The sequence below is a fragment of the Crinia signifera genome, unplaced genomic scaffold, assembly GCF_055691185.1.
Source record: "Crinia signifera unplaced genomic scaffold, ASM5569118v1 HAP2_SCAFFOLD_89, whole genome shotgun sequence".
Lineage (NCBI taxonomy): Eukaryota > Metazoa > Chordata > Amphibia > Anura > Myobatrachidae > Crinia > Crinia signifera.
Window position 1 is genome coordinate 520,813 of NW_028142806.1, and position 15,886 is coordinate 536,698.

Genomic DNA, 15,886 nt, shown 5'->3' on the forward strand with positions numbered 1-15,886 from the left:
CCGTTTCCCGGTGCAATATATCTGTGTAAAGCCCCGTACACACGGGGGGGATATATTGCTCAGCCATATATTGCTGAGCAATATATGGCTGAGCAATATATTGCTCAGTGTCTCCTTTTCATCAGCGACCAGAGATGGTCGCTGATGAAAAGGAAACTGCCGGGGGTAGCCCGGCAGTGGTAATCAGCTGGTCGCAGGAGCATGTTCCTGCGACCAGCGATCACTACAGGGGTAGAAACGGGATCGCGAACCCGGCGATATATCGGCGGTGCACACTCCCATCGCGGGCAATATGGTCGCTTAGTGACCATATTTCCCGCGATATTACACAAAATCGCCCCCGTGTGTACGCACCTTAAGACGTTGTTTGCAGACTTATCACTGGTGCACCAGCAGATCATCCCACAATGTATCGAACCAGAGGTGGTTTGGGTACTAATAGAGTCACTGGATTGCAGAGCTGCCATACTGCAGATGGGAATAGCAGAATGAATGGGGACAGTGCAGTGTAACGTGTGCAGACGGCCTCATATACACGCTGGCCCAACAGGAATATTCCCTGTGTAACCTGTGGCCGATCCTCCCTGTGTTATCCAGTGTGTACCCAACTATAGTCACCTGCACCAAGGTGTTTACTGGTCGCTGATCTCAGATACAGATCTGAATCCACTGAAATAAATGATCCGATTTGCCCATTGTGAATTGAATTCTTTTCTTTTGGTGAATTGTGTATATTTAACACTTTTTCCTTTATTTGTGATTTTTGCCTTTAAATATTTGTGCATTAAAAACCGTTCATCATCAACAAAATTTATTGTGACAAATATCCCATTAAAGCCAATGTTTCTGATTTGTTTAATACAGTTTAGTATAAAGTATTGCCATAAGCCTTTTTATCATATTTACAATAAAATAATTGCGCGATATACAAAATATTTACAAATAAAAATGACAGGAGTGCAAAACAGAACATGCCCACCCCAGTCAGCACCTTATAGAGGAATACACGTTCCCTATAGGTGTACATTGGGCCTTATTCTAGTTCACTCTTAGGGGCAAATTCCTTCTCAGATGGACAAAACCCTGTGCACTGCAGGGGGCAGATGTAACAGGTGCAGATAGAATTAGATTTGAGTGAGTTATTTTGTTTCTGTGCAGGGAAAATACTGACTGCTTTATTTTTACACTGCAATATAGATCTCACTTTGAATAAAATCCCCACCCAAATCTAACTCTCTCTGCACATGTTACATCTGCCCCACCTGCAGTGCACATGGTTTTGTCCATTTGAGAAGGAATTTGCCCCTAAGAGTGAACTAGAATAAGGCCCATTGTATGCTGCCATCACTTATCTACAACTATGGGGGTGATTCAGGTTAGTTTGCAAAAGCAAACTCCCTTTTTAATGGACAAATCCATGCTGCACTGCAGGTGAGGAAGATGTAACATGTGCAGAGAGAGTTAGATTTAGGTGAGTAATTTTGTTTCTGTGCAGGGTAAATATACTGGTTGCTTTATTTGTACACTGCAATTTAGATTTCTGTTTGAACACACCCCACCCAAATCTAACTCTCTCTGCACATGTTACATCTTCCCCATCTGCAGTGCAGCATGGTTTTGCTCATTAGAGAGAGATTTTGCTTTTGCGATCCAACCTGAATTATGCCCAATATTAGCCGAAGAGGTTTAACCTTTCTGGAAATTACCCCGAAACCCAATTCATATGGCAAACGTTCCAGGTGGGTAGGTGATGGGGTTGTGCGCTGGCACCTTCTCAGCACACTGAACACAGTGCAAGAAAGAGTGGCACGGTGCCATTAGATACTCGGCATGCCGGCACTTGGGCAAATGGACCATCCAAGGTTCAATATCATTTTCACTTTTTCTGTCTTGAGTTGTTGTACTGCGACAAAAATATATATATTTGTTTCCGTTACTTCCATGTAGAGCTTTCCTTTCATAAATATGTTTATTGTCACATTGGGTCCGATTCAGACCTCATCGCACTGCCTCAAATTCGAACGCCCAGAGTTCAGTGAAGATGGCGCTCTGCTAGTGTGAAATCCCACCTTGCGAATCAATGTCAATGGATGTGTACGGCTACTCATCCATTCTTCGCAGCTGTGCGAGTATTTCGAAATCCCATCGTAACAGTCTCACCGTCGAATGATTTTTACACTGGGCACAAGTCTTCGCAGGCGCCGTGTAACCCTGGACTTAGTCGGCGGTGCGATGAAACAGACATATCCAGCCTGGAGCTGACGTCACACACCCTCCCCTAACATGCCTAGCGGTTTCCCAGACACTCGCAGCGTTTTATTTCCAGCTTTTCTTAGCACTCCCACTAAATGTCCGGTTTCCACCCCCAGACGCCTACTTCCTTTCAATCACCTTACGGACGCAGGATGGCCTTGCGCATGCGTACTGTGAACCATAGGCACGCGCTGTGCGAATCCACCGCCGTGCAAAACAGGCCTAAATCGGATCTACAACTCTATCGATCTGGTTTGTAATCTGACATATGGAACCGTTTCAAGAATACGGAAGCACTCTGGGGTGATAATCCAGGACTCCTGCACCCACGGGTCACGTGAGATGTTCCTCAGTGCGATAACGGTGTAGCTAATGTCATGTCAAAGAGGTCACGTAGGTAATATCTTGTGCCGATGCCATAAATGTCTTCTTAAAACAGAAGGTCTTCCCAATCCTTCCAGCGCAGTTCCCCATAACCTCCGTCACTGCCTGTCTGCCTGAGTAGCTGACGTGTATGATGGATCCTCTTCCATGTTGTTTCCAGTGTCTTTTTCTTCAACGCTTTGATAATGGCGGAAATAGTTACAGAAGTCCATCTCATCGTAGTCCTCGTCGTCTTCAGTTTCCGAATCGTCGTTATAGAAGTCAATGGTGGCTTGTACGGGGAAACTGGCGAGAACGGTCTTCCCCATCTGCTGCAAATATTTCTCCTTCTTGGATTGGGGCATGTACAGCCTGTTCAATGCAGAGAGAGAACAATTTAAAAATATATATCAATTCCATCAGTAAATTCAATTTCAATGAAAGCTACATTACCGACCCAGAGAGATAAAGTACTAGCCAATCAGCTCCTGGCCGTCATTTTTCAAATGCAGCCTGTAATGTGGCAGTTAGGGGCTGATTGGCTGGTACTTTGGGATGTATGTGCTAACGGGTCTATGTATTGAAGAAACAAGTGCAGGGTGTGTGGTGTGGGACCCACAGGAGTCCATACCTGCACTCATTATCTATATGCCCAACAGTGGCGTAACTAAGTTTTGGGTGCCCCCCCCCCTGCTGTTAAGGGGGGGGGACCCCGCCGCCACCCCGCCAAGCACCCCCAATCCCCCGCCGCCCATGCAACCCCCCCCCCCCCCAATCCCCTGCAGCCTTACCTATCACGCTGGTCCCGGCGGCTCCGTTCTTCTTCTGCTGAGGACCACCACAAAATGGCCGCCCCCATACAGCAGACAGTTTCAGAGAACTGTGTGCTATATGGGGCGGCCATTTTGTGGTGGTCCTCAGCAGAAGAACGGAGCCGCCGGGACCAGCAAGATAGGTAAGTCTGCGGGGGATGGGGGGGGTATCTATAGCACCGCAGCCCCCGGCGCCCCCACATGCACAGCGCCCCCCCGCGGTGGCGGGGGCTGCGGTGCTATAGTTACGCCACTGATGCCCAAGATATATCCAGAATGCAATATAGGCACAGGCCAATGGGGTGATTCAGGTTGGTTTGCAAAAGCAAACTCCTTCTTTAATATACAAAACTCTGCTGCACTGCAGGTGGGGAGATGTAAAATGTGCAGAGAGAGTTAGATGTGGGGGAGTTATTTTGTTTCTGTGCAGGGTAAATACTGACTGCTTTATTCTTACACTGTAATATAGATATCAGTTTGAACACACCCCACCCAAATCTAACTCTCTCTCTGCACATGTTACATCTGCCCCACCTGCAGTGCAGAATGGTTTTGTCCATTAAAGGAGTTTGCTTTTGCAAACCAACCCGAATCATTTATATATGACATTTATACAGTATCTGGGGGTGCTAGGCGCGACCGCTGCTCCCATCTCCCCCTCTGTACACCAAGGGCCTGATTCAGCTCTGCACATTCACATATTACATTTATACAGTATCTGGCGGTGCTACACCAGGTGTGACACTCAGAACTTACCGCACTGGATGCTGAAATCCCAGCGCCCCCTTTGTCCCGGCAGCGCACTTATCACTATCTGCGGGGTCTCGCTGTAAATAGAAAAAAAAAAAAACAATAAAAAAATATTCAGCTAATAACACAAGCAGACTAGCACATACCTCCCAACTGTCACGATTCCGTCGGGACAGTCCCGATTTTCGGGTCCTGTCCCGACGTCCCACCCGCGGCAGGCATTGTCCCGCTGCGGGGGGTGGCAGTTGGGAGACCCCCCAATCTAGTAGAATAGACGCTGTGCGCATGCGCACAGCGTCTATTCTCGTATGAAAATGAGGTCGCGGCTAATTAGCATAAGCCGTGCCCTCATTTGCATACGCCCCGCCCCCAGTGTCCCTATTTCATCCGGACACAAGTTGGGAGGTATGCTAGCATAAATGGCCACTCTCTTGCATTTGTGGAACTACAAGACCCAGGATGCCCCAGAGGGCTTTTGCAACCTGCCTTAACTTTGATCTAGCACAGAAATTCTTCTATTGTGGTGGTGGGATTTGGTGTAATGGGTGCCAGACGGCTCCCCTACAGTCGGGATTCCGACAGTCAGTACTCCGACGTCGGAATCCCGACTGCTCCCTCGTGTGGGTCCACGACCCCCATAGAGGGAGAATAAAATAGGTGGCCAGCGCAGCTCGCCGCCGTGCCCGCAGCGTGGCCAGCGCAGTGAGCCTGCAAGGGGCTTCATTGCGCTCCCCCCGCTGTGCAGTCGGGATTCCGACAACAGAGAAATGACTGTCAGAATCCCGACTGTCGGTGTGTCATACCACACCCGGTGTAATCCCTGCTCTGGCTGTGGCTGTGTACCCATAATACAGCAGCCCCCGAGGCCTGGCTGCAGACACTATAGGGAAATCCTATTGTCTGCCTGTGAATTACACATCCTTTCTCTGTGTAATATCAGGGTGGGATACACACTACAAGCAATGCTTGTCCTATCTCCATTCACTAACACAATGGGATATCCCTTATCCAAGCTGTAATCAGCGGCAGGGTCACTTCCAGGGGGCGAATTACACAGAGGATAGATAGATAGATAGATCACAAATGATAATCTGTGTACACACGCAGGGCCGTCTTTCCCATTGGGCTTAATGGGCAGTTGCCCAGGGGCCCGAGGATAGTAGGGGCCCACCACAATGGAGAAGATGGCACTGTCCTAGGGAAAGGCGGCAGGCGGTGTGTAGCGGGGATCCTGGCAGCGGCGGGTGGAGGGGACCCAGGCAGCGGGCGAAGTGTGCAGGGGACCCGGGCAGCGGGAGGCGTGTGCAGGGGACCCGGGCAGCGGGAGGCGTGTGCAGGAGACCCAGGCAGCGGGCGAAGTGTGCAGGGGACCCGGGCAGCGGGCAGCGTGTGCAGGAGACCCGGGCAGCGGGCGGCGTGTGCAGGGGACCCGGGCAGCAGCGTGTGGCAGGGTCCGTCCAGGAAGCGGAGACCTTGATGTAGTGCTGTCTGCCGCCGGCCAGGAAGCGCTGCTGTTCTGATTTTGAAAAGACTGGCCATATGCTGATTGGCCGGACGCTCAGCCAATCAGCGCAAAGCCATTCTTTCCAAAATCTGCAGCGCTTCCCGCACGGCGGCAAAAAGCACTACATCAAGGTCTGAGTTGCCGCTTCCTGGACGGACCTTTCCACCCACCGCTGCCCGGATCCCCGCCACCCGCTGCTGCTGCACATAGGTGAGGGGAGGGGGGTTGTGAAAGGAGGGGGGTTGTGAGGGGAGGGGGGCCCTCAAATAATTTTGCCCAGGGGCCCATTATATTCTTAAAACGGCCCTGTACACACGCTTAGATTATTCCCTGTTTTTGATTCATTGTTGCTTATAGAAGCAAAATCGAATCAAAATGGAATGGTTGTTAAGATGCTTTCAATCTGCATTCGTTTCATTGCGCGCTCACGGTTTCGCTATATCGAAAAGAAAAATAGACTGTGCAGGCAAGGAAATGTCGAATGCGATCCAGTAAATCGAATGTGTACACTGTGCCTTGAATGTAAATTGAATTCGATATATCGAAATCGATATGGAATGCAAGTACAGATCTAATGCTAAATTGAATGGAAAGATCTAATGCCAAATCGAATCACACATTGAATCTAAAGCAAATCAAAGCGTGTGTACACACCAATAGATAGAGAGATAGGTACATAGATAGACAGACAGACAGACAAAAATATGATAAATTTGCCACCAGCTTGTTTTGTTTTTTTCATTCATATATATCATGCTATGCTAACTGGCATAGCGCTCAGCACCAGTCCAATAAAGGACATACGCATACCTCCCAACTGTCACGATTTTAGAGGGACAGTCCCGATTTTCGGGTCCTGTCCCGCTGTCCCACCCGCGGCAGGCATTGTCCCGCTGCGGGGGGTGGCAGTTGGGAGACCCCCCAATCTAGTAGAACAGACGCTGTACGCATGCGCACAGCGTCTATTCTCGTATGAAAATGAGGTTGCGGCTAATTAGCATAAGCCGCGTCCTCATTTGCATACGCCCCGTCCCCTTTTCGGACACTCGCGCGGCGAGTGTCCCTATTTCTTCAGGCCAAAAGTTGGGAGGTATGCATACGTTGCTATGGGAGATAGCTTCCCTGGTGGATTTATCCATGCAGTAGATCAGGGTTGCCGACTTTTTAATGCTCCTCTCCGGGAGAAGCCCGGAGAGGAGACTTTCCTTACCCGATCGGGGGCGGGGCTTGACAGTGACGTCATTAAGCCCCGCCCCCACTACGGGAAATAGTAGAAATGACTGATATCCATGGAGGGGGCGGGGCTAAAATGACGCGATTGTGCCATTTTAGCTCCGCCCCCTCCTCGGAGACCCGCGGATTGCGGCATTTACATGCCGCGATTCGGGGAGTTCAGGGGGGTCCCCCAGATTCCGGGAGGGTTGCCCACCCCTCCGGGGGGCCGGGAGGGGGACCTGATTTTCGGGAGACTCCCGGGAATTCCGGGAGGGTCGGCAACCCTGCAGTAGATGGAGAGAGACTTTAGCTGGTGCTGTCGCTACTGGTGTAAATCCACTTTAATCAGATATTTTCATACAGATCAATAACCTCTGTTTCATCTTGCAAAAAATACAAAGAATTGTTACAGTGTAGAGAGAGATCAGTATCACCGGTGTACACACACAGGGCGGTATTCAATGAGCTGAATCGTTGGTCACAGCGATTCAGTTTTTTCATTCGCCAGCCAATCGCCGGTTTTTTGCTGCCAATCGCCATGCATGGGGATTCGTGGGGAGTCGCCGAGTCACCCTATTCAACGTGGCTGAGAATCGCCGGCCCTAACGGCGATTCTCAGCCAACCCTGCGTTTCCCTAAACAGCTTCATTAATGTCGTCAGTGTTTAAAAAATTGCAGTGAAATGCATGAAAAATGCAAATTACCCTGAATAAACGCTTCCAATACAGCAGACGGCAAAATCGGGGTAATCTGCACAAAGGCCAAACGAAGGAGTGAGGTGGGGAGGAGAATCATGGGTAAGTGAGGTGCACCATGGGTAAGAACAGTGCTTTGTGGGAGAAAAAAAAAATACCTCAAAAAATTAAATATATATTTGTATAGCACTTCTACGACCATCACATCACACAAGGGCAGCAAATAATAATACATTACACTTGCACAGTTAAATAGAACACTTAAAACCAATTATTTGACATGTTCCTATAAAAGTTCACCAGAAAAAGATGACGAGGGACACTCGGTGAGGAACGGCGATATGTAACAAGAAAAAGGAATCGCCAACTTCTCATTGAATACACTTTTGGCGATTCCCCTCGACTACCGTCGATTCCCCATGCAAAATCCTATAGACTAAAAACGGCGATTTGTAGAGAATAACATTTGGCGATTGGTGCTTCATTCACCGGTCCTCATCGGCGATTATAGGTCATTGAATAGGGTGATTCGCATTTGGAGCTCCAAAAATCACCGTCAGACACGAAAAAAACACAGAATCGCCATAAAACTTGGCGATTCTGGCTCATTGAATACCGCCCACAGGCTGAGGCTTTCTTGTCTCTTTAAACCGGGACACTCATGGATTACACAGGTTCTGGGAATGGCTGACTTCAAATTTACATTTCCCCGTTCCATGAGTGTCCCGGATTAAAGGCATGGTATGGTAAGTAATATATATTACTATTGTAAAGCGCAACGGAATCTGCTGCGCTATATAAGAAACTGTAAATAAATAAATAAATAAATAATAAAAAAAAAATATATATATATCTCAAAAGATGGGGGGTTGTGACCTTTTCTGCGCTATAGGGTTAGCTGCACCTCTAACTACCTCGTTGTTAGTAGAGGTAAGAAATGAGTATAGAAAAAGGAAAAGTGTAGAGGTGCGCTAGTATAGGTTTCACCCAAATTTCATACACAATGGTGGAACAATATAAAATAATTTATTTTGTACAATAGTATAAAAACAATAAGTTCTCACACAAAAGATCATATCATAATAGGTACAATATTTGATACCACTTTTAACAAGTGTGTTTCCTGAAAAGACCCTACGCGTTTCGTCAGGTGGGTTAGGTGTATCTAGTCACACTCTGATTGACTAGACACACCTAACCCACCTGCAGAATTTTTATTCGGTGAAGTCATCAATCGGACTCTTTCTATCTAACCCCCAAGCTGAGGACACTCAGATAGCGAACACCCCTTCAAGGGGACTGATTCTCTTTGGTCCATCCGGGACGAAACGCATAGGGTCTTTTCAGGAAACACACTTGTTAAAAGTGGTATCAAATATTGTACCTATTATGATATGATCTTTTGTGTGAGAACTTATTGTTTTTATACTATTGTACAAAATAAATAATTTTATATTGTTCCACCATTGTGTATGAAATTTGGGTGAAACCGATACTAGCGCACCTCTACACTTTTCCTTTTTCCATAGATATATATATATATATATATATATATATATATATATATATATACATACATACATACTGTACATGTTGCATCTAGTAGAAGTGACGGCTACCATACGTAATTCCCATTTACTGCAGTTTAGTCTTTTATAAATGCATTTATTTCGCTACAACTGCCACAAATAGATATCGTTGTAACATTGTCAGATGCGACGGAGCAATGGCACTTACCAGCCTCTGCTGCGCCTCCGAATCTCTGCCTCCAGACGGCGGCACCCAGGGTCTCCAGAGACTGGGGTTGCTGGTAAACAGAAGGAATGGCAGTGATCAGAAATCTGCACAAATCATATTATTACCCTTTAACACTAAGTGGTATTTATCAAACTTGGAGAGAGATAAAACTGTGAGAGATAAAGTACCAGCCAATCAGCTCCGGACATTTAAAAAAAAAAACCTGTAAAATATGAGGTAGAAGTTCAGACCCATAGGAAAAATGATCAAATAAACATTTATATTAATATTTACACCTTCTTCTCTTATTGCCACAATACGCCTTGATAAGACATTATGGGGGGGATTCAACTAGCTGCGGGACTCATGAAATGTCACATGACGTTAGCGCCCTTTTTGGCGATCTGTGGCCAGAATTAAGGTCACTTTACACTGACTTTTATTACCAAAGGAGAGAGAAAGCCAGGGGGAGGGGGTGATTCGGCCGTCGCGTCGGACCTGCTGCACATTTGGCTCCATGTGGTGCCTAGTGGAGGCGTCGGCCCTGGCTAGGGAACACTGAGATAGGATGCGCAAAATTACTGCTTGCCCTGGCAAAAACCCGGGTTTTTGCAGCAGTGAGAACGGGGTATAAATGAAAAAATGCCGTAAAAACCCCATTATTGGGTTTTGCACTGCATTAAGTAGACTATGGGCTTCTTAACGCGATCCAGCGCCGACACCATCTCTTGCGATAAGAGCTACCCATTGCTATACTAATCGCATATGTTAGAGCATATGCATTTAGTACCATTGGCATAGGCGACATCCCTGTGTGTGAAAAATGACAGGAGCTGATTGGCTGGAACTTCCACTTTATCTCTCTCCAAGGATTAGAGAGTAGCGGCTAGACTCCATGTCTGGCTGCTACTCTCCGCCTTGTGCCCCACATAAGATTTTACCTGATTCGCTCTTTGCAGAGTTCTGTTTGTGTAAAACTCTTTCCCAAATGTAAATGGAAAATGTTTCTGTAAGGGTATGCTGTCAAGATGTCGGCATTATCAATGTCAACAGCAGGTCAACGGTGATGATCTGGAAAAAAAAAAATATTAAAATGGCTAAAAATATCACCATCAATGTTGACACCTGCAAAATGTCAACACTGACAGAATTATGACAGCAGCAGTGTCGACATTTCCCCGGGGGGTTAGCAGCAGTGTTACATTACAGTTTTTCATTACAGACAGAAATTCTAGTGTCAACATGCTAAAAATGTTGACACATTCAATGTGGGCATTACAACCATATTGATGTGTATTAGGACGACACGTGTTCTAAATCTGTGCTTTATTCCTAGGAGAGGATCCATCTGCTGCTACTGTATGACGGCACATTCCCTGGTCGGGGCTCACTCAGGTCTGTGTAAGTGGACATTTTTGTCTTCTTTTTACCCATAAACAAGTCCTTCTTGTCCCTATCTATCGCCACTTCATCTCTCTCCAAGCTTCGGTAACTCTCCCCCAAAGACCTCACCTACAAGCTCATTGTTTATCTAGTGCAGAGATGAATGTGCAGCATCAGGCTCCTGTCAATGTGAAGAAGCCGCCACTTCAGCCGGAGCAGCCCACATCTCCAAGACCCTTGGAGTGTTGAATTTGGTGGTCCAGCCCACAAAGCCACGCCCCTCCCAGCAAGCCTTACCCTGCATCGGGTGTCATTCGGGTATATGATGCCACCGCTTTATTAATACCTTAGTGATTATACCATCTCTGCACTAGCATGGATATTCTTAAAACCTGGACTGTCATACCCCTTTTACACTAGCAAGCCGGGTCACACCCAGCATTTTGTACCAGGCTTGCAAGCACATTAACTGTCCGACCAGGCATAAAGCTGGGCGTGGGATGTCATCAGGAGGCGGTGCTGGGTGATGACAGCATTTCCCAGCGGCACCTTTACAGTGCAGTGAATGGGACCCATGTCGCATCGACCTGTTTACACAAGCGGCCCAGGTCCAACCCTGGTAGTTACCAGGGTTGGAGTTCCGGGTCAATCAACCCGGGATTTTGCGTTGCCACTAGCAAAAAAACACCCCCGTGCTAGTGGCAAAAGGGTATTAGATTGCCACGAGGACCGCATTTGGAAACCACTGCAATAGGTTATAGAATATGTGCTACTTGTGTTCTCAGCCGTGAGCCATGACACATCTTCTTCTGTTCCATACCAGGCTGTCTGAGGTCACAGGATGGTAGAGAACTCCCCGTCCCCGCTGCCAGAGAGAGACATATATGGATTTGTCCTCTACGTGGCGTCTCAGTGTGGATTTAGTGAGTATTGGTGACATGAGAACTATACTAATGACCAATCGGGGCTATGGGATCCGGAATGTCATTCAGGCTGCGTCATCTCTGCACGCTGCAATCAGACGCAAGAGGGAAACATTACGGGGGGGTCATTACGGGGGGGGGGGGGGGGGGTAATCGATTAACTTATATTACACTTTTACACTTTGCTCTTCCGATTGGTTTTATCCAACCAAGCGCAGTTACCGAAGAGCAATTAAAGTGATACCGAAGATAATGCCGCCTTGCTGAACACCCGCCCCATCGCTCTGGAAGTCCATACTTGCTTTCAGATGCCCACTATCCACCGAATTGGGGGTGGGCATGTAATGTCAGCCATCCGCTTAGAGCTGGCATCCCCATGCCTGTGTTCGCAGGGGAATGCTCAGCGGTTTTATGTGGATGCCCATATAATACTCAGTGTTCCCCAGCCGCCGCCCCCCAGCCCTCTCTTCCTGGGAGTGAGCAGGAGAGTTGGGTCGGGAGGGAGTTTGCCCGTGTGCTGAGGAGTTATCGGTTATCTCCACATATACCAAGAAGTCTGCTGCATAGCCGCTTTTGAGACTCATCTTGGTCTGGGAAAGCAAGGTCTGAACATAGGGGACCCAGTAGGTGAGAAGCGTGCTCTTTGCAGCCACAGCGGCACTGGCTAGGAACCGCTTGACCCCACAGCCCAAGTGGATAGGAGAGTTAGAGGAACGTGGGGTGGAATGTGATGCTGAACGAACTATGACATTTTTGTTTAAAGGGTTGTGATTGGCATCTTGGACCGATAGCTTTACAATGGTAATAGGAATAAATGTAACCCAGGCTGGTTCTGCGTTTCTGCTGCTGGTCGTTATATGGTCAAAGCCGCTGACAAATCTCCCCCATTGTGCGAAATACCAGAGGGACTAATATCTTGGTGGACCCAATTCATGGCTCTAGTCTCCTATGTCCTATGACTGGTCCAGGGCTACTTGTGTCCTTCATGCTTCTCTCTTGTTGTCTTCCAGTCCTATATCTGACGTGGGCTTTCATTCCTGAGTCGTGGTTACATTCGTTAGGACTGACTTACTGGCCCCAGAAGTAAGTACTGTATACGTATGTATGTATGTAGTTATGAGGCAGACAATACAGTATATATATATCAGCGTTGCCGACTTTCTTATTCTCCTCTCCGGGAGAAGCCCGGAGAGCAGAGATTCAATAGCTGCTCAGGGGGCGGGGCTTAAGCGTGACATCACTAAGCCCGTCCCCATGCTGGTAAACAAGCGAATTCAGTGATCTCCGTGGAGGGGGCGGGGCTAAAATGATGCAATTGTGTCATTTTAGCTCCGCCCCCTCCTCTGAGACCCGAGGATTGCGGCATTTTAATGCCGCGATCCGGGGGACAGCGGGGGTCCCACCTAAATCCGGGAGGGTTGCCCACCCTTCCGGGGGGCCGGGAGGGAGCCCCGATTTTCGGGAGACTCCCGGAAATTTCGGGAGGGTCGGCAACCCTGATATATATATGTGGTCAACATGCAGTAAGTCAACATGTTTAAAAGGCCAATAGACAAGGTGTTTAATTCGAAATTGTGTAGACCTTCTGACTCCGTCAACTTTTTGTACCTATCCACCCTTTCCACTGTCTACATTTTCCATGTCAACCTTTTGACAATGTCGGCCGAGTGCATGTCCACCATATGTGGTCGACCTAATAATTGTCTGTCTAATTACTGGAGATCTTCCATACCACACACATTATAATGGAGGGGGAGGAGTTACTTGAGTAGTATCATGTAAATCTGGCTCTATGGAATTATTATTATAGTTGTAATACAGATCAAGTACATCAGTCAAGACATGCCTTACACTAGGCGGCCATACACTAGTCCGATTTGGCTGTTATCCGCAGATAAATTGGGTTGTGGCCAATCCGATGCACGTATCGGTGTTGTGAAACTACAAGTCCCAACATGCCTTGCCACAGTTTTGCTATTAGGGAATACTAAAACTGTTGCAATGCATGCTGGGATTTGTAGTTTCACAGCAGCTGGAGACAGGTTGCCTACGCCTGGTTAAGCAAGAGCAGATAATTCAGAAGAGTCAGATATCAGGCAGCCAGGCTTGGAGTGATCTTGTCTCCTGATAATTTCCTATGTGTTTCCTAGGTACTGGGCTGTGGCCATCCCTGTATACCTTCTGGTCATGTTAGGCATTGCCTATATCTTCCTATTCGGTATAAACATGATGAGCACAGCGCCCCTGGATTCCATACACACGGTCACAGGTAATTTTACTCCTTACATAGTGTCACAAATAGCAACTTGTATATTGGCGCTAATTGAGTTTTGAACGCAGAAGTACGAATATCGCACATAGGCAATTTTCGCACTGCGCATGCTCAGCGTCCACCACAGTGTACGAGTGTCGAAGTGCGATCTCCACCCTAATGGATGCAATCGCAGTTTAAGTGACAGCGACAGGCGCGGCCAAGGCAATGCAGGTGTATCATAACCATTAACGGGACAACTGAGTGACGTGACACTCAGACACTGTGACCCGGAGCAGTGCGTCTGCCTTCTGCAATGAGATCACAGTTAGATTGCAATAGCCGGGCAAGGTTTCATACTGGTGCAAAGTAAAAGGTGCTGTAATGTATTCACGCCAACAAGTGTGTTCCCATAAATGTTCCTGTCTTTCCATGGAGGGTTTGACACTTTATTAAATGTTCCTCATAATGACTAAAATAACATTTTAGAAATAGTATTTTTGTGTTCTAAGTAGTCTTAAGCCCCTTAAGGTGCCCACACACTAGAACGATTTTTTGGCCAATTTCCGATAAGATTTTAAGGCTAATTTATGCGCACATCTTATGAACACAGATCTTTCTAGTGTGTGGGCACCTTTTACACTAGTGCGATGTAGGCCCTACTCACATGGTTTTAAGGCATCGGATTGTATGTCTCTTAATTCCGATGTGGCGCTGTGCGCATCGGATCCGGAGATTGTCACGGCTGCCACAAGGATTTGTCATATCCCATAGTGATGAATGGGGATGGCGTGAGATAAATCATATGCAAAAGGAGCCCATACGATCGTGCCGCGGGGGAGTTACCGGATCATCGCATTAGTGTATGGGGGCCTTTAGGTGTGTGCCGACCGAATGTAACTGTCAGACACGTGTACACATCGCATGAGACCATTTATCTTATCCACAATCTCCCCACAGACTCCTATGCGAAAAATCAGCAGCATAAAGATTCCGACGAGGATTCTGTCCCGGCCCTGCTGGACGTCCCGATCAGTGAGGTCAATCGGATGTTCTACCTTACCGACCAGGGCTTGAGGAACCAGTTCTCACAGGCCCAGTGATGCCCCATAATGTGTTATATAATTTACTCTATCGAAGAGTATTTATGGAACTTTTCTACTTTTGACTTTTTTTTATTATGAGGATGTGAAACCAGCTCCTATTGGGAAATAAATCATTCATAAGGGTGTGAGTATTTACCGGTGTTATGTATTGAGCGATCTTAGGAGTATGGCATTACAGTGTATGAATCTAGACTATGCAATGGTCACCTTGGCACGTCTGCTCATCCGGGGGTGTAGTCCTCTCTCCCACCGACACGTGAGAGAGGTCATTTTGGGGTAAATCATGGCAATAACCACTGGCACCGCACCAAATGTCCATTGCTAGCATGCACTGCGACATTTGTATGTTGTGTGCAGCCAGAGGTGTATTAGCGGCTGTGGGACCCATGTACAATGGAGCCTCCCACCCTATACTGTCTGTCAGCAGCCATCTTTCTTGTGATATTTTCATATTATGGTGCGGGATGGGGTCAGCATCCTGGCGGTGAAGACGATACCGATCAGTATCCCGGCAGCAGTAGATCGGTGCCGGAACATTGAAAACAGGGTGCCTGCTGGAATCTCTGCAGCCAGACTCCCAATCGGTGAGAGAGTATTAGACCTGGAACTCCCAGATCCGTGCTCAGAAGTCTGCAAACAAGGAAACTGTTTACATAGGAATTGGTTCTTTCCATTATGAAGTTTGTGCTTTTCCCCTTGTAACTTGCTCCTAATAATCACTCTCGGGTAGGTGACACTTATTCTTGCAGTGTGATACAAGAAACTGCTGGGAAAAAGGTGCTCAGGCTTCTGATCACAGAGATGAAAGGTCCGGCAGTCACCATTAGATGCTATCAGTGACGTATCAGCCTCCCGTATCACCAGTGACCGATCACGGGCAACGCACGGTGCTGG

At 47.5% G+C, this 15,886-nt stretch overlaps 1 protein-coding gene and 1 long non-coding RNA gene across 5 annotated transcripts; one reads left to right on the forward strand and one right to left on the reverse strand.

Annotated features, from left to right (window-relative positions):
- Positions 1-794: 794 nt before the first annotated feature.
- On the reverse strand, positions 795-10,473 carry LOC146056759 (uncharacterized). The gene is made up of 4 exons (XR_014469397.1): positions 10,271-10,473; positions 9,330-9,399; positions 4,185-4,255; positions 795-2,988 (listed from the first exon to the last, which is right to left on the reverse strand). It is a non-coding gene; the product is annotated as an uncharacterized LOC146056759 (long non-coding RNA).
- A 128-nt stretch (positions 10,474-10,601) lies between these two features.
- LOC146056774 (phosphatidylinositol N-acetylglucosaminyltransferase subunit P-like) lies at positions 10,602-15,280 on the forward strand. Of its 4 annotated transcripts, none has more exons than XM_083168445.1 (6): positions 10,665-10,724; positions 10,865-11,030; positions 11,536-11,635; positions 12,646-12,718; positions 13,786-13,904; positions 14,847-15,280. In XM_083168445.1, exons 3-6 carry the CDS (start codon positions 11,554-11,556, stop codon positions 14,987-14,989), a joined length of 417 nt encoding a protein of 138 aa, XP_083024571.1. In that variant the 5' UTR covers positions 10,665-10,724; positions 10,865-11,030; positions 11,536-11,553; the 3' UTR covers positions 14,990-15,280. The 4 variants fall into 4 exon arrangements, with proteins under 4 accessions (XP_083024569.1, XP_083024572.1, XP_083024571.1 ...); XM_083168444.1 differs by having other exon boundaries at positions 10,670-10,730; XM_083168443.1 differs by lacking the exon at positions 10,865-11,030 and having other exon boundaries at positions 10,602-10,730.
- Positions 15,281-15,886: the final 606 nt, after the last annotated feature.

Excerpts from the sequence above, each read along its gene's own strand:
- LOC146056774 (XM_083168443.1), top strand. The coding sequence starts at position 11,554 with ATGGTAGAGAACTCCCCGTCCCCGCTGCCAGAGAGAGACATATATGGA. Across the intron at positions 12,719-13,785 it reads CTGACTTACTGGCCCCAGAA|GTACTGGGCTGTGGCCATCC; the intron begins GTAAGTACTGTA and ends TGTGTTTCCTAG. Across the intron at positions 13,905-14,846 it reads TTCCATACACACGGTCACAG|ACTCCTATGCGAAAAATCAG; the intron begins GTAATTTTACTC and ends ATCTCCCCACAG.